This window comes from Xyrauchen texanus, chromosome 3, assembly GCF_025860055.1.
Source record: "Xyrauchen texanus isolate HMW12.3.18 chromosome 3, RBS_HiC_50CHRs, whole genome shotgun sequence".
Taxonomy (NCBI): domain Eukaryota; kingdom Metazoa; phylum Chordata; class Actinopteri; order Cypriniformes; family Catostomidae; genus Xyrauchen; species Xyrauchen texanus.
Genome location: NC_068278.1, coordinates 18,631,555 through 18,657,498, shown reverse-complemented (window position 1 = coordinate 18,657,498; position 25,944 = coordinate 18,631,555). Strand labels below are relative to the sequence as shown.

The 25,944-nt window shown below is 37.4% G+C and overlaps 1 protein-coding gene across 1 annotated transcript in view; it reads left to right on the top strand.

Moving 5' to 3' along the window:
• Positions 1 to 8,322: 8,322 nt before the first annotated feature.
• The window catches only part of LOC127631614 (calmodulin-regulated spectrin-associated protein 1-B-like), a 44,709-nt gene continuing 27,087 nt past the window's right edge, over positions 8,323 to 25,944 (top strand). Inside the window, 5 exon segments of the mRNA XM_052109875.1 lie at positions 8,323 to 8,395; positions 8,793 to 8,957; positions 16,880 to 17,142; positions 23,913 to 24,074; positions 24,485 to 24,565. Of these exon segments, the coding sequence (XP_051965835.1) occupies positions 8,374 to 8,395; positions 8,793 to 8,957; positions 16,880 to 17,142; positions 23,913 to 24,074; positions 24,485 to 24,565 (693 nt within the window). The 5' untranslated portion in view covers positions 8,323 to 8,373.

Below are 25,944 nucleotides of genomic sequence, written 5' to 3'. Positions count from 1 at the left end.
TGAAAATTGCAGTAGGTCATATTGCGAGTTCGATAAGATTTTGATTAGTTGTTCAGCCCTACTGTTAAATAAACAATTGAACATATTAATTTGGACATCGCCCAAACCTAATAGACCACAGCCACTTACAAATGCAAATACAGCCTTCATGAAGACTCACAACAATTAATATAAATCCCAATGTATGGATTACACACATTACATCAACACACCTTTCCTTTTATTCGGCCGCACAATAGTGGGATCAGGACAGCCTCCTTCCACAACTCCATCTGTTAAATATAGAGAAACATTTAAAATATGTAAAAAAAAAAATATTTTAAAACATTTGTCAAAATGTTTTTCCAAGGTGAGACAGAGACCTTTAAAGAATGCTCTTTAGACACAGGCCAATTTCGAATAATACAACCAGGTGTCCTACACATTTCAAAATTGACGGATGCAACTCTCCACAAAATAAAAGGAATATTGCATACATTCTGCAACATTTTCATATGATATTGCACAACGTGATATTGTAATAACGATAGTGAGTCAATATATTGTGCACTACGAATGGGAAGACACCAAAACACCCAGAAACAATGTCCTAAATATGGGCAAACACAGACATGATTGAAGTAATGAAGTAATGACAACAGCAGCAGTTCATGGAATTTGATGAGAGGTTCTAATCCAATATTCATTTTAAAATATATATAGTGGTGGCCAACATTATTAGAACGGTAAAATTTTTTTGACGTTTCAAAAGAAGACTTCCTATCTCCAAGGCTTCATTTATTTGATCCAAAATACAGCAAAAACAGTAATATTGTGAAATATTTTTACAATTTAAAATATCTGTTTTCTATTTGGTTATATTTTAAAATGTAATTTATTTCAGTTATCACAAAGCTGAATTTTCAGCATCATTACTAGAGGCTTCAGTGTCACATGATCCTTCAGAAATCATTCTAATAAGCTGATTTGATGCTCAAGAAACATTTATATATATATATATATATATATATATATATATATATATATATGCATTTGGCAGACGCTTTTATCCAAAGCTGACTTAGTGCACTTACAGGGACAATCCCCGGAGTAAAGTGCCTTAGTCACAGACACACTGTGTAATTTATTATTATTATTATCAATGTTGAAAACTGTTTATTTTTTTAAATAATAATAAATGTTTCGGGACTCTGAATTCGTTTACAGTTTCACATTACACAAAGTAAGAGTATGGTTTTGTGGGGCTTATAACTTATTTTCAATACTCTTCATATACTGTAGCTCCTTTTATGCTTACCTTTTTCAAAAGAAACTGGGGAGGCTGCTGAAGGTCCTTCTGGGGAGTGGGGTCTTTTCCCCAGGTTCTGGGATTGCTTTACCGAGGGTGCTAAAGAGGACACTGACTGTCCAATTGGGGACTTCGGTGGTCCAATAAGGGCTGCTGGAGGTCCCGTTGGAGCTGTTGGGGGATTAAGCAGGGCCACTGCTTCCTGCTGATTTGATATGACCATTGGTGGTCCTGTTGGGGGTTCAACTGGGGCTGATGAACTTTCAATTACATGTGGGGTCCAGCCTACATTGTAGAAGTACATAATTATTTAGAAAACATCGATCAACCTTTTTCACAATTTAAAGTCATTTTATAGAACAAACATCTAATCAATTAATCAAGAAAAAAAAACGACAGTAAAAATAATCGTTAGTTGCAGCCGTAGTAGCAAAAAGAGATGTGTATAGACCTAACAAGTGCTGTTCTACCAAACTACTTCTTCCTAAGCTGTACTGATTTAATAGGTGAATGTTCTCAAGACATGTGATGGATGTTTTGAGATAGTCTGGTGGATGACCAATTGTGCCATTTTTTCTACTGGAATTTTATAATTAAAATTATAGCATGGCTAATTACATTGTCTTCCAATTCAATTCAATAGAATAGAATAGAATGACACATTTATTTAGAACTTTCATATGTACTACTGTACACCCAAAGCGCTTTACAATCATATCAGGAGGTCTCCTCAACCACCACCAGTGTGCAGCATCCACTTTGGTGATGTGACGGAAGCCACCGTAAAATGGCGCCAGTGCGCTCATCACACCAGCTACTCTGCTAGGACTAGTGTCACCACCTAAAAAGTGTAGAGCCCTGATCTGCAACATCTATAATGAGCATGGATCACTAAGTTTAGGGCCAGGCACTGTTTTAGTGAAAAAAGGCAGCATATCTGCATGCGTTTATAAAAGAAATGTAATTTCTTTAATCCACCATCACAGTTCAAGCTTGGTTTAGTATAAAAGCCAAATATACTGGATCGCCTGGTGTGTGCGTTCTATTTTATTTAAGATTAAAATGAAAACCAAGCAGATAAAATGAATGTTATTTTATTGGTACTTAAACGTGAGCAGCTAAATAGCTAGCTGCTTAGCTTTTAACCTCTCCCAATTAGTTTAGTTTTAGTTGTAAGCGAAAACCATCAATGATAATCTGAATGATCTATTAGTCAAGAGAAGGCAACCACAGGCTTACCTGTGAGGCTGTGACAGCATCAAATACAGGACATTTTTTTAAATAAATAACAGAATATTTTTACCTTGAATAACAATATCATACATGCCCTTAATTCATTCAAGGCATGTATGTGATGTCTCACTCAGCTGGCAGCGGGGTGCCAAAACCTCAGACACCCAATTGTTTGGCTTTTTTCCAGGCTTGGAGAGAAGTAAAACCCCCCTTAACCCCAGGGCCTGCAATTTTTCGAGCTAAAAATACAAGGACACACATACAAAATAACATATATTATTTAAAAATATATCTAGCAACATTTGGAAAATAACCTGCATAAAAACAATACAAGAAATTGCATACCAACAACACAGCTTCATCCTGTATATGAGAGGTAGTCCGATTTTTTTTTGCATTTGAACCCAGCTCTCCCTCTTCTGATCAAATTTTTTAGTTTCTTTTCTTGCCTCAGCTTATGTGGCTGTTCTTTCTTGCATGTGTTGCAAGTTTTGCAGGCCACATTTAGATCGGTATGGCAGACCATACAGTTTCGCCTGGTTGACCCCTGGCCTGGCATTTCTATTATAGATAAAGTAAGAGAGTGACAGATTTTGTGAAGAACTTCTTTCACACAACCAAAACAGAACAAGATTTAAATAAAAAAATGCAATACTTCGGCTACTTGAAAACACCAGGCTTCTGGAAGAGAGGAATAAAGAGAGATAGTGTGTGTGTGTGTGCGTGAGTGTGTGTGAGAGAGAGAGAGAGAGAGAGAGAGAGAGAGAGCGACTGAGAGTGAGAGAGACTGAGAGTGAGAGACTGAGAGAGAGTGAGAGAGAGACTGAGAGTGAGAGAAAGAGAGACTGAGAGTGAGACTAAGAGTGAGAGAGAGTGAGAGAGCGACTGAGAGTGAGACAGAGTGAGAGACTGAGAGTGAGAGACTGAGAGTGAGAGAGAGAGACTGAGAGCGAGAGACTGAGAGATTGAGAGTGAGAGAGAGACTGATAGTGAGAGAGAGACTGAGAGTGAGAGACTGAGAGCGAGAGACTGAGAGTGAGAGAGAGACTGAGAGTGAGAGACTGAGAGATTGAGAGTTAGAGAGAGACTGAGAGTGAGAGAGAGACTGAGAGTGAGAGACTGAGAGCGAGAGACTGAGAGTGAGCGACTGAGAGCGAGCGACTGAGAGTGAGAGACTGAGAGTGAGAGAGAGACTGAGAGCGAGAGACTGAGAGTGAGAGACTGAGAGTGAGCGACTGAGAGCGAGAGACTGAGAGTGAGAGAGAGACTGAGAGCGAGAGACTGAGAGACTGAGAGTGAGACTGAGAGCGAGAGACTGAGAGTGAGAGAAAGAGAGAGAGATACTGAGAGTGAGACTAAGAGTGAGAGACTGAGAGTGAGAGAGAGTGAGAGAGCGACTGAGAGTGAGAGAGAAACTGAGAGCGAGAGACTGCGAGTGAGACTGAGAGTGAGAGACTGAGACTGAGAGACTGAGAGTGAGACTGAGAGAGAGACTGAGAGTGAGACTGAGAGTGAGAGACTGAGACTGAGAGTGAGACTGAGAGACTGAGAGTGAGACTGAGAAACTGAGACTGAGAGTGAGAGACTGAGACTGAGAGACTGAGAGTGAGACTGAGAGAGAGACTGAGAGTGAGACTGAGAGTGAGAGACTGAGACTGAGAGTGAGACTGAGAGACTGAGAGTGAGACTGAGAAACTGAGACTGAGAGTGAGAGTGAGAGTGAGACTGAGAGTGAGACTGAGAGTGAGACTGAGAGTGAGAGAGAGACTGAGACTGAGAGTGAGAGAGTGAGAGTGAGAAAGATAGAGGAGTGGCTCTTAAAAGAGCCGTTGGTTTCTTATAAAGATAGACAGGTGGAGGTAACAGGGAAGGATGGAGGGTAAAAACAGGAGCTGTTGGACAAAGGAAAACAAAAACATAGTTAATTATTTTGCAGCAAAGATTCCTGGATTTGTCATATTATACATATAACTGTAACAAAATAAAGAAGATAACTGTGATGCTGCTGTTATTGCATATTCACCATGTAAACTGCATTCATGAACAGAAGCAGTGTGTCGTGATAAATGAGGTGAATGCATCATTAATATGCTTAATCTGAATACATTTTCATGACCACTAAAAGATTTTGTGATTTGTCCTCTCGATGCGTCTGTAATTAGTTGTGTGTATGGTTATTGTTTTTAAAGGGTTACAGTGTTGTACCCCCAATTTTGCACATTTTCTTCTGACAGATTTATTAACATCAATTACAGAACATAACACTATGTATATGAACTTTAACGATCAATAAAAACTAAATGTAATTGAACAAACTAGAATAATTATAGTAAATTTTACATGTGGGGTCGGTAAGATGTTTAATGTTAAAAGAAGTCTAATATGCTTACAAATGCTTAATTTATTTGATCAAAAATACAGTAAATCTTTGTAAAAACTAAAATTGTGAAATATTATTTACAATAGGCGATCTGTTTTCTATTTGAATATGTTAAAATGTAATTTATCCCTGAGATCAAATTATTAGAACAGCTTATAATTATTAGAACAGCTTATATGATTGATATATATATATATATATATATATATATGTGTGTGTATGTGTGTGTGTGTGTGTGTGTAACAATGTAACGGTCACGTATAATCGATTTATTGCATCATTTCTGAATAAAATAAATTCGTTCTAAATGAATAAAATTACTGGTTTTATGTGAGGATCTATCCTTTAGAATAGATACAACATCAGTATCGATATTTCAGGACCGACAGCAGCTTTCTGTGGTTAATTAATTAGCCAATTAATATCAATTTCCATTGACGTTATTGACCACAGTAACGTTAACAGCACCATAGATTAAAAAGCTCCACAGTCTTCATACACACAAATATAACGTTAGGCTATAGCAACGTAGATTTCTTAAATGACTGCACCGTAATAAAAATATGGCTTTGACCGACATGAACGACGCGGGAATTTTGGAGAATGCACTATATCGCTTCTATTTGGTCCGTGGAGAGTTGTTGGCATTAAGGAAATTATTGCCCCCTGCTGGTACTCAACCTTCATTCATGCGTGTCACGTTCACGCCTTGAGGAGGCAAAGCGTGACCCTGACACGCGTCCGCTATTGGACCAGCGTGTGTATTACACGCTTTAGCGTGATACCGGGTTGATTAACTATACATGCCTGCCATCTTGAGGCTGCATATGGCATACCTATTAAAACTACTGTCAAATACTTGCGTATACATATAGCAAAAGATAGGCTACTAAATTAAGTGAAACCTGTATGTATGGAACAAAATGAATGAATGTAAATCAAGATTAGACAGATGGTTAAATAGAGATCTTTCTCTATTTGGCCGCATCTATATACAAAAATGGAAAGCCTTTCAAGATGTATTTACCCAGCTTATTCTCTGTCTATCTCTAACAAAGCTACTAAAACCATCAATAAATTAAACTATGATTACATTTGGAAAAGAAAACCTCATTATTTGAAAAAAGCAACTAAAGTGAAAGACTATGAAGATGGTGGGCTACAAGCCATTGACTATGACTGTATAAATGGAACCTTAAAGACTAAATGGTTAAGATCCTTGCTAGTAAACAGTAACAGCTTTTGGTATTGTGTTCCCGTTGAGTTGTTTAGAGGAATTGGAGGTATTGGTTTCTTTTTACGCTTGACATTGATGTTCCAAAACTACCTATAAAACTGTCTGCATTCCATTGACAAGTACTGCTGTCTTGGAAACTACTGTACAAACATAATTTTACACCCCATGATGACCCATCTGGAATTGCAGATTCATTTGTTTTTGAAATAAGTCCTTATGTTTCAAGGATTGGATGGGAAACAACATTTGGTCTGTCACTTTGTAAGACTTTACAGATTAAAGTGTTCCAAGGTCTCTTTACTTTTACTTTATATCCAGTGCAATATAGCCGAAACTTTGTTTCTCATATATTCAATCATTCGACTTTGAAGAAACTATGTACAGATTACTTAAAGTTACCTTTACCCCCAAAAGCAAAAGAGCTTCTCTTCAAAGTATTTATTGATATAGATATCCTTCAAGAGAACTCCTTGCACAAAGATTCAATTTTGATCAAAATAAATGTACATTTTGTGATGAGGACATAGAGACCACGGTTCACTTGTTTTTCTTCTGCCCTTACAGTAACATGTTCTGGTGTGACATGTATGATTGGCTGGGGCCTTATCTCCAGTCTCCCTCCACACAATTATAATGAAGGACAAAAAACTATGAAATACTATGAAATACTTAAATTATCTTGGGTAAATTCTTCATCCACAAATGTAAATGTATTAAAACACTAAACTAAACACCTCTAAAACACCTCTATTTACTTTCTTCACAAAATAATTTGCATTGTACCACAAATCTCTGTTGTTTGTGGAGAAGAAAACAGCAAAAAGACTGCTTAATTTCATTGATGCCTTAAAATGAACTGAAGCCCCTTGACATTTGACATTTTTATACAATTAAGTCGTGTTTTATCCTGTGTGCTCTGTTTCTTATAAGCTTCTCTGTTGTTGTGACCTTTTATTATGCCAAATATTGTTGTACAATTTATATCTCCAATAAAAAGAAGGAGAAAAAAAAGAGTGTTCCAAACATGGCCGACAGTGGACTGGTCATTGCTAGAATGACTTTGCTGACACCAAGCGGCTTGGATGCAGCATCATTTAAAATCAGTCGTTTTCAGTTTCAGATGCCATTGCAGACATGATTACTTTAATCAGTGAGTGAAAGAGTCAAACAACAGGACAGTTACTGAGATTAAGCGAGTAATATTTGTCTGGTCATGTGATTCTAACATGGCAGCCCCCATGTGCGACCCTCCCCATGTAGAATAAAACAGCTTTTATAAGGTTACTGATATGACTGGAGTCTTCATTATAATGCGAGTGGTCATGATTTTATACATATATTATAAAATTATAATACACGTCTTTAGGATTTAAACTTTTTTAATGAGGAGCAAATTACTGAGTGCACCTTTAAAGAAAGAAATGTGAAGCGTCTAATTTTATAAGTGTTTACATTAATTGTTCCATTAAAACATTTGCATTATTTGAGCTGTACATTTGTTTAAACCGTCGCTTTGAATGTTTACGGTGTTGCATCGCCATGGCAACGGAGTGGTGAAATTGAATATAACTTTTCACAGGAAAAAGTACGTCATTTTGTCACACTAAAATCATGTCAACACGCATATTGTTTACGTTTTGTGACAACACTTTTAGAACAGTGAGTAATTTAACGTTTATGGATTGGCCCTTCCATTGAAAATGATTCACTGTAACCCATATTTATTTTTTTAAGAAAAGGGCGGACAAGTCGACATCTTTTTTTTTTTTTTTTCTTAATCAACACGGTCACGAATGCTGTCGATTGAGCTTAATAACTTAGTAAATGTATGAATAACGAATATCCTCAACAGGACTTCCTCGCGATCTCATACAGTGATGTTTTAAAGTGCTTATTGAAGGCAGAGACTCACTCACACTACAGGGGTTTGTCATTCATCCACTCGTATCTGTTCGGACTAAACGTGGCCTCATGATTTCCACCGGAGCCTTTTACTTGCTCCTCTCTCGACTTACCTACAGACTTGACTGAGTGGATTGTTGACAGTTCGTTATCTGGAAGGTATGTGGCGGTAAATGTTGCTGATTCATTCATTGGTGACACAGTGGATTGTTTTTTTTTAGCTGCGGTTTGCTAGCGCTGAGCCCAGTAAGGCAGTATTAGCTGTTAGCCGCTGGAAACTGTTTCAGTCAAAACATGTAAACCACAGTACGGTCAACAGTGCAAATCTCCCAGATGGGTTTAAATACACCTGATTGTAAGTGTTTGGTAATTTATTAAAACATACGTGCTCTTTATTAGCTACTTGGACGACTGCTATGTAGTTACTTTGCATATAATCTAATCACTAGTTTATCTCATTTTGTCAGGATTTTGGCGGCCAGGTTTGTATTCAGTTGCTGTTCGTAACAAATATAGTTTGTTAACTAGTATGGTAACCACACATTTGGGCAAATTGTATTGGTACATAATCTACTCATGATGGTCACTATCAAGTTAGCTGGGACGCTAATAGATATGAGTAACTGCTGATGTCTCATCCAAACCTCCTGACTCGACAATGCTTGACATGGCGCTCCTAAAACGGTACATTCCCTCATAAGAGATATGTTTAAACTATTTAAGAATTAATGGCGTGCTTTGTGTGTTTGCAGACGGTGGTCGCAGGATGGACGCGGAGCTGGGTGCTGAAAGCGCCCGCAGAAAGATGGAGGCGCCGGGCGAGGCGCTGGAGATAATGCCGCTGGAGATGTACGATTCAGCCCGAGCGAAAATAGCAGCGAGTCTGCGATGGCTGTTCGCCAAAGCCTTTGGTATCGGTGAGTTGACTGGATTTGTTTGGATGAATGTTACAGAACAGAAGTGTGAGCCTCCTTAATCACTTAACGAATCATGTAATCGATGGCATTTGGCTAGTCAGCCAGAGAAGATAGTTGCTGCTCTCCTTGCACACACCTATAGCCTACACACACACGGAATAACATGGTATTGCCTTGATGCATGTGGTCTAAAACACATGGTATTACCATGGTGCCATGTTCAAAAAACATGATTGGTCCAAAAAGAATACAAATTCAACCCTTGTTTTCCACCTACAAACATTGTTTTGTTATGTAGGCCAAAATATTTTGGGACAATTGAATTATGTAAATAATGACAGGAGAAGCACTTCTGTGGGATTTTTGGGGCTGAGTGCAGTAGTGGTTTTAACCACCACGCTTTTGCATGGGGCCCTGCACATCAGGGGGCCCCGCCTCCATAGGAAAGCCCAGCAATCAATGCTTAAAAAGTGACATGTTGTTCTGGGTACATGCACAAATACGCTGTTCTCAGAGCGGTCACGTTAGAGGCCCGCTGGGTTAGGCTCCGTTTTTAATGTAGGACTTTTTCTCCCACATGCTCTCACTCACATATGTGCAAACTAATGTGTTAGGAGTTAGTTCATAATGAACGTGTTTTTCCGTGCATCTGCTCTGTTTTTCCATCGTTTTCCTTTGCAAACACACACTGGATGAACGTCAATACCTGCTTTACCATGTTTCGCTATTTCTTCTCTGTCTCACGCAGGACCGGCACATTTTAGATGCTGTGTCAAGTTAAAAAGAACGTCATGTCTCAAAAACGCACGTCGAGACTCTTGCGTTCTGTTTTTCATTTGTTGTAATGCATCTAGATTGTTTTTAGCGCAGGTGTCACAAAGATTTAACATTCTGAACAAGTTCAGGTTGCAAAGAGGAGACCATTACAATTTTTTATATTATTCCAGATTGTTCTGCAACAAGCAAAGTTTCAGCACTTGATAAACAGCAATGGTTTTTTTTATTTCTTCCTTCTGTTCTAGTGTGCTGAGGGGCCGCAGTCCCTTGTATGCTTACTGTTACAATACTGTTACTAATGTTGCCTACTTTGCATACATAAAATACAGCCTTTTGTTACATGTTAACAATACACTGCAGCCTCCAGGTGAAAAAGTAAATAGGACAGAAATATATTACTATTGCATACAACAAATCCAAAGTTATAAAAATAATACTCTTATCATATTATAATTACTAACTGGACAACAATAAATAATTGTTGGGTTATAATATTAATAAATAACAACTGAATTCCAAAATTTTAGTGAGTGAATTAGGAGGTTTTGCACACCCTGTTAGATAAAAACAAATATGTATTACTTTATCACTGTATTGTGAAAAAACTGAAAAACATGTATTAATTATCTTTAACTCGATTTTTATTTCATTAAACATTTTGAATGTACTTGGCTACAACGGCAGATAGGGTGAATTTAAAATTATGCTTTAAAATCAATTTTAAGTCATTTTTCAAGCAAAACATTAAATTGGTCGGTTGCTTGGGGCCTCAGAAATAATAAACACGCCCCTGGCTGAGTGTTGATGTTTTGGGTCGGAGGGCATCAGATTGAATCCACCGATGTTGTATCTTTGACAGTCAAGATTAAAAGCATTTGTTCCATCTGCAAAGCTGGCACAATTGAAATGTTGTGGATGAACAGGAAGCAGGGATTTCCTAATTCCACGACTCCCTGTCAGCAGTTATATGGAGCGCTTACTACATGCGGGGCCACTGGAAGCGTTTGTTTGCCGATAGGGTGTTATGTGTGAAAGCTGTGTTTTATTTTACCATTCAACGTGTATGTTGTCTTGAGTACTTAAATCAAGCATTTATATGCCTGTTAAACTGTGTAAAAAGAATAAAAATAAACATGAGAACACAAGTGTTTGTGTCCTTTTCATTTTATGCATTTGTGATATGAGAAAAAACATACATATTGAAAAATATATTACGGTTTACAGTGTGAGTACTAACAATAGACAATATAATTTATATATCAAATTAATTGTCCATCATTTGGCCATTTTGAGATTATCCACATTGATAACTGTCATTAAAGGTGCACTCAGTATGTTTTGTCTTTGTGTCATCTTGGATGGTCATCTTGAAATGTACCTTAATTCAGTTTATACTTTATGCAACTGCCATTAGTACTGATTCATAAGAGTAAAACAAAAGTGTCTTCCGAGCACATGGTTCTGGTTTAGCACCTTGCAAGTCTGGCATATGAGGGCAGGATCCTATTAGAGGATCCGTTCAAGCATGCTCTGATACAGTACATAGGCGGCACCCCAGTCTGCCATCATCACTGGATGAAAAACTACTGTGGCATGTAGGACTCTTCTTGACCTCATTTTAAACCTGAAGAAACGGTCTCTCTGCTTTTAAATGTTTAATATCTGTACTGCTGTTATTGCAATAACATAGTACAAATAATATTTTTTGTATAAATCAAATCTGCTGTAAAAACAAAGTCATACTTTGATTTGAGGTTAAAGTACAATTTCCACCATAGGCATGGTGTTTTTGTCCTTTTTTCCATCCTGGCCCCTATATTATCTAGGATATTCAGGATGCCTTTTAGTAAAGCTGCGGTAGGAGTTTTTTTTTTTTTTTGGCCCAGTAGTTGGCTTGAATGGAGATGAAGGCCATGTGCCTCTTTACTATCAGAAATGGCCCAGATTTTGAGGGTCTCTTTAACTTTGTATTCTGCTAATCACTGCCTTGAATATCCAAATTATGTTAGGATAAATGCAAATGATTGCAGCTGATGCCCTTAATGGAGACATTATATTAAGTTTGCATCCAACCAGTCATATTCTTCCTCTGTCCTTATGTTAGTTTTTTTATTTGTGTATTATTAGTGCATTAACTGAATTTTGTGGCTTGCTCGTTCATTATAATACTGTAGCTAAAATTACATGTTCCTATGTTTACAAATTCATGCAGTTCTATTGCTTGTTTAGTTAGTGAGCTCACTAGTCATGTCTGGCAGAAATCGATGATCATCATCATGTCTTAATTGTATATCAAAATTCATGTTTTAAATCTGCTGTATTAATAGAAAACACTTTTCTCATCAGCCTTTAAACAAACTATGCATGTGACAGATGGCTAGGTTTGGAACAAAGCAGACAGTTCCACGTGGTGTACCCGAGGAGGCAGGTGTGTGTGTATGAATAGATGATTGGACTCAGTGCCTTCACATGTAATGATATAATCCTCCTGGGTCATAATGGTGCAGCGGGTATAGATGTATGTTTTTTGGGTGTGGATAGAGCAGTGACTGCCAAGAATATGGGCATGTCTGGCCTCTTTTCCCTCTGTTTGAGCCTCATGGTTGCAGCATAACCCCTGCTGCCAAAGCTCATCTGTGTCTGCACATAAGATCTTAGGTGAAGAGCTCTATTGTCTGGCACATGTTGCAGTCATTTTGTGACAAAAGCAAGGCCTCACAATCAGATCTCATCTCATTGAGGTCTCTCCCAGACTTCACTTTTAATCTAGTGAGAAATCTTCATGGGAATTGTCCGATCCCACTTTGGAGGCCTGACCATAGCATTGGCTAGCATAATTACCCCCTCACTTTTGAGTAGGGCTGCACAGGTGTAATTTACATTTTGAAGTAGTTATTAAGCTGCAATTAAATGGAGCAGAGCACTGCAGGTTCTCTGATCTTTTTTTGTGTCCACTTTCAAGTCCAGCTACACATTGTGATTGCTGTGAGAACTGAGTTCTTTTTAAATCTGTTCACTTGGATCAATAGTAAAAGAAGTTTGAGTTTTTTTTTCTAGAGAACATGTGTAAACAACTTTTCAGGGCATTTTCAAACAAGTTGCTCACTTGATTTGTTCCAAAACAAGGACACTTTTTTTTTATTTATATACAATAAGTCACATGTGAGCAAACTGTTCACCTATTTGTCAGACTGTTTGTGCGCTGTTCCGTGATTTAGCTCATACATGCATATATCTCTATAAATGTGTCCGGTACACATTTTAGTGTATTGTTTATATCATGGTTATGCAAAACAACTCCATTGTTAAATTCTTGTCATGGTTATTTTTAATCTGTCGTTAATTACTTGTGCGATATTTCTGCATTGAAAAGTGCCTGTATTTAGTTTACTTAATTTCAATTTAAAATATTCTCCAATTTAGTTTAGTTTTTTGTTTGTTGGTTCTTTGTTAGATTTAGTTTAGTTTTAGTTTTTCAGTACATTTATTTTTATTGCAGTTTTAGTGTTTTTACTTTAAGGGAGAATGGGGAAAACAGGCATTTGTGTAATATAGGTCATATTGCTGAACTCCCCAATGTCCAATTTGTAAATAATATTATTGCGGGTGGCCTCCAAGAAGGATTTAGCTTAGGACCCCCACATGCTTAGAAACGGCCTTGCTGAAAGTACACTTAGGCAATCAACTCAATTCTCTGCGACAGAAATGTAAGCTGCGCTTGGTAGTGGAGGAGGATCTATTGTCATTTGGTAGTTATATTATGTTATGTACGGTAGTCAAAGAAAGAAAAGCCTCCATCTCCATGTAGTTAATTCCATTTTCTTCTTTGGAATAAGGTCTACTTTTTCGTGTTATTGCAGCAAGATAGGAGGAACACCCCTACACTGACCTCCCTCACCATTCTAAACAGCACTGTGGCAGCAGTGGAGTCATTCAGGTTCCTGGGCACTACCATCTCACAGGACCTGAAGTGGGAGACACACATCGACTCCATTGTGAAAAAGGCCCAGCAGAGGTTGTACTTCCTTCACCAGCTGAGGAAGTTCAACCTGCCACAAGTGCTGTTGATACAGTTCTACTCAGCAGTCATTGAGTCTGTCCTCTGCAGCTACGAAATCAGACATCAGAAGACTACAAAGGAAAGTTTGGACTGCTGAGCGGATTATTGGTTGCCCCCCAAATCACTCTGGACCCCACTCAGCAGGCCACTACCTTTTTGAATGGTTGCCTTCTGGCCAATGCTTCAGAGCTCTGAGCACTAGAACCGTCAGACACAAGAACAGTTTCTTCCCTCAGGCTATCCATCTCATAAACAGTTAAAGCCACCCTATTGAGCAATAATTATGTGCAATACACAGTTTAAGTCTATTTATATTATCTAACATATCCTGTTCTGCCATTACATACATATATATATTTGTATTTATTTTTTATCTATGTCTTGCTGCTGTTTCCTGTATATATATATATATATGTGTGTGTGTATGTATCACAATAACACAATTTCTGTAGTTGTTACTGAAATTTTACAATTCTTGATACCAGCATACCACAACAAATAACACAAGCTATTTTGTTATGTAAGAATTTTACTAATTATTCAAAAAGTAATAGTACAAAAAATACAAAATTAAGAAATAAAAAAAAGTGCTTTTGTTATCAACTTATCAACGTTTGTTATCAACAACAGTATCAAGTATTCAAGTAAACCTTCAGAATGAAATGTTAAATAAAACTACTGGTCTGAGGATGAGTCTCAGTTGCCTCTACATCTGAGACCATCAATCCACGCATCTTATCACATGACTTGTTGAGCACGTTACTGTGGAGACCTAGCGTGTGTGGAGGCTTGCACTATTCTCCGCGGCATCCACGCACAACTCGCCACGCACCCCATCAAGAGCGAGAACCACATTATAGCGACCACGAGGAGGTTAACTCAACATGACTACCCATCCTAGCAACTGGACCGATTGGTTGCTTAGGAAGCCTGATTGGAGTCACTCAGCACGCCCTGGATTCAAACTTGCGACTCCAGGTGTGGTAGTCAGGGACTTTACTTGCTGAAGTACCCAGGCCCCCAATTTTTTCATTATTGACATTCAGGCTACTTTTTTCTTTTACTTGCCCCATCAAAAATCCACTTTTCAAGTGTTAATGTCGAGCCCTGCTGAACTTCACACCAAACTCTTTACCAGTTCCAAATTAAATGTTAAACAAATCACAGATTGACAGGGTAAAACAGAACGAGTGAAAATACTTTTATCTAGCCTACCTGCTTTGCCTCTCTTGTAGTGATTCTCACTCTGTTGCTGATGAATTGAGGTTTTAGGCCATCTATTATCTTCATCTAGTGGCGTCTTCATGTTACGGTAATGGCTGATGGCGGTTTAAAAACATACCACAACAAAATGAAAACTAAATCTTATTCGAGATTTGTTTTAGTTTATTTCAGTTTGTTTCAATGCATGAGCCATGCATTTTTAGTTTAGTTATAATCTTTCCAATTATGTTTTAATTTTGCATAATTTCAGATTATGCAAATGTTTTTTTTTACATTTTAGATTTAGTTTACCATAATGACCTTGGCTCTCATGTTCACAAATCTCTCTCTCTCTTACACACACACGCACACATGCTCATGTTTATAAATTGGACCGATTTGTTTTGATGCGGGTCCGAGTGCAGTTGTCATGTTCATATATATAGTGGCAAGAAAAAGATTGTAAACCTGGAATGAGCTGGTTTTCTGCATTAATCAGTCATAAAATGTGATCTCATCTTCATCAAACTCACAAGTATAGACAAAGACAATGTGCTTAAGCTAACGACACACACAAAATTGTAATCTTTCATGACTATTGAACACATCCCAATAAACATTCACAGTGCTCTGGAAAAAGTATGTGAACCCTTGAATTTAATAACGGGTCTATCCTCCTTTGGCAGCAATAACCTCAACGAAGCCTTTCCGGTAGCTGTGGAATAGACCTGCACAACATTCAGAACAAAATTTACAGAACTGCTTCAGCTCAGCCATTTACTAAGGATGTCTGGTGTGAACTGCTCTCTTCAGGTCATTCCACAGCATCTCTATTGGGTTAAGGTTTGGGCTCTGACTGGGCCTCTCCAAAAGGTGGACTTTCTGTTTTTGAAGTTATAGTGGATTTACTTTGACTTTTAGGGTAATTGTCCTGCTGCATCACCCAACTGTGAGCTTTAGCTGGCTCACAGTCCACGTCAGCAGATGCTTCTTATGAATAGCAAACTATTTGAGTGCTTTTGTATAAGTCAAAGTAGCTCTAACTCACACCTCCAATCTCGTTACATTAATTGGATGCCAGGTTTGGCAACTCCTGACTCAAATTAGCTTTTGTTGATGTTATTAGCCTAGGTGTACACATACTTTTTCCTACCTACACTGTGAATGTTTGAATGATGTATTCAGTATGTTAAAGAACGATACAATAGTTTGTGTATTATTAGTTAAAACAGATTGTGTTTATTTATTATTGTTACTTAGGTGAATATCAAAACAGATTTTAAGACAAATTTATACATAAATGCATGCAATTCCAAAGGGTTCACACTCATTTTTTTGCCTCTGTTTGCCATAAAACAAACTAATGGAAAAAATGTACCTGTTTCCAAAACAAATGCTTAATTGTGCCAGGTGTGGAAACGCCCTTAAATAATAACTATGTATGCAGGCAACAGGGTGTGGGAATGTCACAACTTAATTTGGAGACAAAAAGCATTGCTTGAAAGTTTTTAGTTTGCACACCCTTTTCAGCATGTTTTAATGTGATTTTGTGCCTTTTGTTTTCTATAGCTAAGCTGCAGCAATGTAATGTAATGTTTATTATTGCAATAATAATAGTTGAAATAATATTAAAAAAATAATCCTTCAGCCCTGCTTATGAAAGAAGCTTTTGTTTGTGTTTACCATTTTCTTTATTTTGCCATTTCTGCACACGTTTTATCTGATGCTTCCTGTGCTATACAGTGGTACCTTTTTTTTTAGTAATTGAAGCTATAATTGTGACAATAAATAAATGAATAAAAAATGACAATAACATCCTTAGTATATTGTCAGTATTAAAATTTCTTGTGTATGCTAATTGATTGTTTTCTTCCCTTGTCAGATTACATCCCAGATGACCTGCGAGACCCTTTCTACACAGACCAGTATGACCAGGAGCACATTAAACCCCCAGTGATCCGGTTACTTCTGTCCTGTGAGCTGTACTGTCGCGTGTGTGCCCTCATTCTTAAAGGAGACCAGGTGGCCTCTCTGCAGTCTCACCAGTCAGTCATCCAGGCCTTGTCTCGCAAAGGCATCTACGTCATGGAGGGTGATGACACGCCTGTCTCAGACTCTGATCTGACATGCCAGCCAATCAAAATGGTGCGTGAGCGAGAGTTGCATTCAAGCTTATTGTGATTATTTATTTGGACAGGTTTGAAATACTGCTAATACTAATTTTGCATTATGTATGCTGTGGAATGCTCCAGAGCAGCTTTTTTCTATGTGTACATCCGGCATAAAAGTACAGCTCCTATCTACTTGAATGGGTGAAAGACCGAAATCGCCAAAACGGTTGGTTAAGATTACGATCAAATAACGCATTTCAATTTAACGTATTTCCATCGATGTCAGTAAAATCTTCGTTGGCTCAGATCATGGGAAAAAACACTTTTGTTCAGGCCGGTCCAGCTAATGCGCTTGCTCGTTCCCGAGTTAACAGGCGTTGTCTCTGTTTAAAAAGTGATTTGGCTTTTTTTTTTTTCTGTAAGGTGGGACTTCCTTTTCTACATCTGCCATATTTGGCATTCCAATTTCTCCCATTAGTTTTAATACAAGTCCCCTGTCTCATGCTAAATAGTCTCTGATTAAGCATGTATTGGGGTCATGCAACAATGTAGTATACTACAACTGACTAGGGCTGGGTATCAAGTTGGATACATTTTAGGCACTGACCGAATTGCCTCTAAACAATCGAGTATCGAATAACATCTTGTCTTTGGGTACCAGATTTCGTTACCTAAGGTGTTAATCTCGTCAATGTCAGTGATAAGCATGTAGCATGCTAGATGTGCCCAAATCTAAAATTACCGGTGATTGGCTGTGTTTAGGCATCAAGGACAAACACTAGAGTACTCCGGTAACACCCAGAGATGCATGCGGCTCACACGTGAGGCTATAGTGTGTATGCGTCTCAACCCCCATAGATAAAAAAGATATGGAAAAGATCAAAAGTGTGGCTACATTTCACCAGGCTCGATGCCAACAGCATGTGATGCAATATTTGCGACAAGATAATTGCTGCCAAGACCGGCAACATGACAAATCTGATGGGCACTTGACAGGGCACGGAATAAACTTAAGACCACAAAGTTGCTCCGTCTTTGACTGCAGGAAGACCGTGCAGTCATCCTCTGTGTCCTGCCACAGAGCCTCCTTCAAAACTACTGATGAATGCAGAGGCTAACTAGGACACCGACAGCTAAGGTTAACATTTAGCAAACAAACCAACAAACAAAATCGGCTAACTTGTAGTGGTATATGCTTGTGTACATGTTAAATCAACATTTCTGTGCACGGTGGCATAGTCCTATAAACTGGGACCTATGTAATGTGAGGTTTTTTGGGATGTATGTCTATAGATAGCTAGCTAAATCGATGCTAAAAATGCTTTAAGCTTGACAGTAAATGATCAAGTTTAATGTACATTAAACTTGTTATCTTGTTAAACCGTACTATTTTTTTTTCCTCTTCACATTAATGTTGTAGCCCCTGCCGACCCTGGCATGAGGAGACAAGAAGGCTCAGGAGATGTGTCTGAGTCTGTAAAAAAAAAAGTCAACAAACTGAAAAAATTAAATCAACGTTTTTTTGAGGTAATGGTTGTAATGTTGTTAAAACGGATTTCATAAAATTGGTATCGAAAAATGTATCGTTTAGGAACTGGTATCGAAGTCAAGGTATTTGTATCGATATCAACATTTATTTAACGATACCCATCCCTTCTACTGACTGTTGTTGCATATTGTTTCACATACAGTTTTATTTTTTAATTAGTTGGTAGTATAGCCTTTAAACCTTTTTTAATTTCAGTTTTAACCACCTCCAATTACTATTCAAAACAAGATGGAAAGAAAAAGCAAATTTGACATGGAAGCTGTGGTTTGTTGAGATCTTCCTGTTGTAGATATCTCCATTCACTAACAGGAGAAAGCTGTATTTGTTGGCTTTTTTTCGAGCATGGAAATGCATATCCAGTGTATACAGTTTATGTGTATAGGCACTACAATCAGCTGTCCAAACAATCAGTTAGATCAGTGTTTGTGCTAAAGCGGCACAGAGCAGAGAGGATTTCATTGATTCACAGCATTTATTTTTAGACATGAATGGCAATCACTGATGTTAGTGAATCAGCATTGTCCACTTGTGCTTTTATCACTACAGATGCAAATGTTTGTGGATAAGCCCACACCCTGTACAGCGATTATTAAAATCTGAACCACACAAACCTGTTTGAATGCACAAAATGGCTTTAGGTGGTGTAGGTGCAGCTTAATGAGAGAGAAAACACTTTTGTTTGCTTTGGAGATAGTGTGTTGATGTCAGTGTTCCATAATTGACATGAAGCTGTCAGAATGGAGTAACTGCACTGTAAAATGTGCAGGTACATTTAGTGTAGCTACTCTGTGTGTGCAACTTCATTAACACTGAAAATGTTAGGACTGAAAATCCATGTATCTCCATGTATATGTCTCATCATCATCTTTCTACGTGCAGCATAAATTGTTTAACATGCATGTGCTCTCGTAAAGGGACAGAGAGCTAGTTCTATTCCCACTGTAAAAAAACAAACACTTTTTCTCTCATTAATTTGCCTTTAGAGATGAAGCGCCGAATGAGACGTAATTAACTTCGTTAAAACCCCAGTTATACACATGTCTGGAAATTACAAGCTGCTCAATATCCAAAATGAAAGTATGCATTTAATAAGATAATGTTTCAAAACATAAACATTAATTCGGCATGATGTTTGAAATGGTCTACTTCATATCATTCTCATTTCTGGACCATACAGGTATTTTTGTTTTTGTTTATCAGTTGGTCTTGTTTGGGTTGTTTGGTTTAATGTTATATACACATTGTTAATTCACAGATTAGGCCTAATATCTACCTACTGTATATTACACATCACAACCGATTTAGTAGCAAGTCTGTTCTCTCAGCCAATAATCAAATCTTTAACTCAGTGACTAAATCTTGTGAAAACACTACACATGGGCAAAAGTTGCATGACTAATCGGGTGATCGAAAACCCATCATCTCCTCCACAGAACTCTTGGCTTAAAAGCACATGTGTAAATGGCAGGAAGTTAATATGATGTATTTTTTATATATGTAAAGCTCATATATGGGATTACATAAGGCATAAATCATATCTTGCAAATTATAAATGTGACTTGTATTTTTTTTTTATGTTTTATTTCTCCTCAATTTGAAATTCCCAATGCATCCAGTCCTTGTGGTGGTATAGTGACTCGCCTCAATCTGGGTTGCGGAGGACGAATCTCAGTTAGATTACATGTATACATCAAAGTATATTTACCTGAATTGGTTCAAAATTGTTTAGAATAATGTTTGGACACAGCTGAAGAAAAATTGTGAAGGGATTCTTGATTTCTTTCATTAATTGTTTATAAAAATTTGGAATGCCCAATTCCCACTACATAGTAGGTCCTCTTTGTTGCGCGGTTACTCTCAGTACTCTTAAGTCTCAGTTGCCTGCGCTTCTAAGACAGTCAATCCATGCATTTTATCATGTGGCTTGTTGTTCTCCGATTGACTGACGTGCCTCAATGAGAGCGAGAACCGCTAATTGCGACCATGATGAGGTTACCCCACGTGACTCTACCCTCCCTAGCAACTGGGCCAATTTGGTTGCTTTAGGAGACCTGGCTGGAGTTGCTGGATTCGAACTCACGACACCAGGGGTGGTAGTAGGCATTCTTGATATCTTAAATAGTGTTGCCATGGCAACACATTAAATATTATTATTTTCATTGTATATTCACATGTTATTGGGGACTTGTTTAGCTTAAAATGTCATGACATTGACACCCACATCAAAGTTGTAAGCCATTAGGTCTGGGCAAACTGTAATACATGGGTATTGGAGGGTTGACTAAAGTGGTGGGGTCAGTTTCACCTACATTCACCTACAGTTTCAATTGTTCTCATCAAGGCAGACAACTTTCAAAATCGCAGTCATTAGCTCTGCCCAGTTTTACATGTTTTCTTATATAAATGTTAACAGCCTTCCAATAAAATTAGTATTAAATCAAAGATTAATCTCTCATCTAAACACTCATGTTATGTTTTGTGATAAACTGACAAAATTAAGTTACTTTAACTGCAAATGTGAAAAGTCTGGCCAGGGATTATAAGGAACATGTGTCCATTTAAGCTCACATGTGTTCTCATTATGCTTCAAAAAAATTAAATGCCTCACATTTTACTGAATAAACACCTCAATTTTGATTTATTTTTGTAGATTTAGACCTCAAACATCATTACCAGTAAATTCAATCTTAAATTTCTGAATCTGGCAGTCCATAAAATGTTGTTCTGTCTTTTCATTTTTCTCCCTGCAATGAAAACAGAATGTAAGAGCAACCAGATGTTTTGGAGCAAATTCCAAAATGGCCGCCGAACAGTGTTTGCACATGTTCCCAAATATCTCAATAACAAAACATTTCATTGGCTCAAATAAAAAGTAAAATGATACCAACAAATGTGTGAAAGTCCTCTGCAACAAAATGTGTTTCTCTTGCTTTCTGTCTTTTTTATATTTCAAATTGTAATTGATATTTTAAATGGTGTTGCCCTGTTAGTGTTACATGGCATTGTACTCTGTCTGGATTTGTGGCATATAATTTGTGGCCAATGTGTATTTTAATAATAATACTATGTAAAATATGTTTAATTACGCTTGTTAACGTGACTAGGGCTGTCACTTTTATGAAATTGGCTGAAGATTAATTGTCAAACAAATAATGGTGAGTATTACGATATATAAATTGTCATATTTCTTTAAGGTTTTTTAATGTGTGCTTCATACACTTTAAGATGTAATTTTTACATATTTAACTTCAAATTTATAAATCAATTAGTAAAATAGGGATAAACAATAATTTACTTCAAAGGATTAAAAAAATTATGAACAACATGAAAAATGTTTTAAATATGAAAATATTCCTTAATTTAAATATGTCTCTTTTTGACATATTTATGTCAAATACTACAGTTCTGGTATAAACTGAAGTTGAAAAATATAATATATTATTATAACTTCTCTTTGTCACTATGTCATTAACACAGCATGTAAGAACCAGGAACATTTGCCATTACATGATCATTGAAAATGAAAGTGGAGCGCTCTGCGTTCACTATCACAGTTTATATTTGTTTGTTTATATTTCCATGGGAGTTTGGTTTGAGCCTCTGCTGACAGTGTGTGTTTCAGAGCACTTCACCCGCTCTTCAAGACAGGAGCTGTTTGAACTTTGCTGTGTGGCTCAGTGATGCTGTGACTTGGAGTACAATTGAATGACACAAATGTGCCGCTCGTGGTTAGATCAAATAACGCAATAAGACAGTTATTTAATAATCGCGACGTCATGAATGTGTCGATGGTGGGTCACAGTCATAGGGCCTTGAGCTGGTAACAATAGATTTGACACATTGAACAGACTTTGGAAAAAAATAAAACATTCACCCCTTTCACATCAAATTTACTCAGACTAGTGTCAAATTTTATAATTTAAGGTCATTCTTGACATGATATTTTCATAGCCACAAGTCGAATAACAATATTCTTTTTTGGGCTGTTCAAGGGTTCGCATTTGCCATAATTACACATTTTATAACATTTGCCATCAAAGTTGTTAAAGATTATATCTGAGCAGAAGTTAAGACATGGTGTCTTGTTTACTCGACAAAATGCATGTGTCCATAATGCATTGTTTTCCGAAAGCCACCGGGTGGAAATGGACCCATGGTGCTTGGGCCCATCATCGCTGATTGCAGCTATATTGTAATGGGATCTTGGTTAAAACCTTAGTTCTGTTTCATTCCTCCTGACCACCATAGGCAGTGCTTAAGAACTAGTGGATTATTGCAGCTAGACCTGTCGTAAATTATTTGATTTAACCACGGTTATTTGAGATAATCATGATTATTGTGCACTTCAAATTCCAATCACATTTAATGCCTAAGGGAATTTTAAGCGAATATATCCATGAACGGCATGTTTGTGTGTCATTCAGTTGAACTTCGAGCATCACTAAGCCGCACCGCAGATGTTAACCAGAGCAGCTACTGTCCACCAACGAAAATATACATACATTTAAACTATAGAAGCATTTATGTGGATGTTCCATGTTTTGTTCACAGCTCATACTGAATGTAAAAGGCCAGTTTATTTAATGTGACTCGTTCTTATTTTTATGTATATAAAGCTGAAAGGGAAAATTAGAGATGAAAACATTTATTTTGAAGAAACTGAAAAAGAAAGATATTGAAGGACAAGATGCATTGTGATTCATCGAGAATCGTTTTATAATCGAATCGTTATCCTTTGAACTATAATCAAATCATGAGGCCGGTGAAGATTCACACCTCTAATTTTTATTCTCATTTTAGGGTTTTCAGGTTTGTTGACATTGCATCATCAAGTTTTAAAATTTGCTATAACTTTAAATTGGCTATAAATTTGTATCATACTAAAATCATGTTAACATGCATATTGTTTATATCTTGTGGCTATACTTTGAGTATTTTAATGTTTACAGATTGGCTCCATTCCAATTGTAAGTGTCTCACTGTTACCCCAATTGTTGCTATTTTTTTTTTTAAGGAGGGACGAGTCAAAATAATGTTTTGTGGTAATAAATATTATCCCACAAATGCTGTTGATTGAGCTTAACTTGTATTTAACCCAGAATATTCCCAAAATATTTCTGCTTTCTTTTTTATGGGTGAACGCTGCTGACATAGTCATTTGATAAGATTTCGAGCCTCATTTCTCTACTGTAAATTTTATGCTGCATTTTAACTCTGTGGAGTGACGTTGCCCTGTCTTCTGTTTTGCGGCACAGAGTTCCCACATCCCGATGATCAATGCTTTGATGATGGCCTACACTGTGGAGATGATCAGCATTGAGAAGGTTGTGACCTGCGTGAAGCGTTTCTCCACATTCAGTGCCTCCAAGGAGCTCCCCTTTGACCTTGAGGATGCAATGGTCTTCTGGGTCAATAAGGTGTGTTTTAAAGGGTGTGGCTCTTAGTCAAGCCATCAATATATTACGGTGTTTATTTTGAAACTGTCTTTAGTGTATCACTAATGCTAACTGCTTAATTTGCCTTTGAACTGAATACACAGTTAGAGGGCATGAAAAGCATGGTGAAGATTAAGTTTGAATGATAGAATTGTGTGTATTGCATAAGCCAGTTTGTGTTGGATATTTTGCACAATGTAATGCAGAAATATGTTTATTCATTCCATGTAGGGGCACGGTTTGCCTTTTAGTGGGTATCCAGTTTATGTCCTTTCAGTCTAACATGAAGCCTTCTGCAAGTGCTTTTTAAAAGAAGGCTGTCAAAACTGTTCGTAATACATTATGTGATTTATTTTATGACTATCATAACAATATCCTCAATGTGACTGCAGGTGAATCTAAAAATGAGGGAGTTCACAGAGAAGGAACACAAATCAAAGCAGCATCTTCTAGAATCTCCCAGTCACCAGAAGGTACCACACATTGCAGCCCATATGTTTCTGACATAGAATAGTAGAGTTTCCACTATCGGGCCAGTTGCATTCCCACTGTCACTTCCGGGGATTCATCATGCCTCTGCGGGCTTTCTCTGGGCCAGTGGCCTTTGGCCTGGTAATGACCCTTGGGCCAAACAAGACCAAATGAGCATTGAGTCTTGCAAGCTTGTTTATACTGTGCACAACTGTGGTTAGGGAAAAATAAAAATATATAGTCGGTGAGTTGTCAATGTTAACTTATCTTGCTTTCAAGCTTATGTTTACATTTCAATATAAACTCGATATTCTAGATAACATGATACCTCAGCTTGAGCTACATTCTTGCTTGCGAGATTGGCAGGGTGTGTGACGATGGCATCAGGGCGGGTTTCAGGGATACGCTACAGGGTTATTGGTCTGATGGTGGGAATGCTGATTGATTTTGGTCTCGAAGTCCAAGGCTATTGGCCCCCGGCTGGCCAGTTAATAGCCCTGGCTCGCACTTGCCCGATAGTGGAAAAGCAGCTATTGTAATACTTAGACCCCGTTTACACCTGGTATTAACATCCATCCCAGTGAATCCAAATTCAAGTGGACAGTGCCAAATACAGTTGAAAAAGGGGTCCAAATATTTTGGTAATCCGATAACTGATTTCTGACCTCGTCAGCAAAACTGGCGAGAACTTTCATTGACAAGGTTTTTCAATTTTGATAATAACAAGGACAAGTTAAAAAAGATCCATTATGATAAATAAATGTTTTTAATTAAAACATACTGCTGATGAAAATATGAGAAAAAGACACAAAATATACTTCAAATAAAATGCTGATAAAGAGACTGCAAGTTATTAACAATGCACTAACAATGTTAATTACAGGACATTTTCATAAAAATACAAAATGTTGAAATTTAAAAAACTAAAATAAAAAAACAGTGAAAACTGATTTGCAGTGTACACGCAAAGTGTAAACTTCGAAGAACTACCGACTAGCGTAATGCGTCATCATTCTGCCAAAACAAGAAATTTGTTGGTTTTAAGAAAACAAGTGTACAGTTGGAATATTTGTGAAAATCTTTGCTTGCTATCATGAATTAACTGAACATTGTTGGTATGCGTTACATCAACATATGCAGACACACTGCACGCACAGTCATAAAATTTTGTATGAAGCTGTAAAATTAGAGATTCTCGCCTGGACAAAATCCGATCACAATTGTTCCTTGGAGAACACATTTGAGACACATTATCGGCAGATTTCAGGTGTAAACGGGACGTCAGGTGCAAATGCAGGTGTGAACTGAATTGGCGAGACTCATTAGATTTATATGTATTTAACAAGTATCAACAGATAAACCTTATGGCATGTGTCTAATA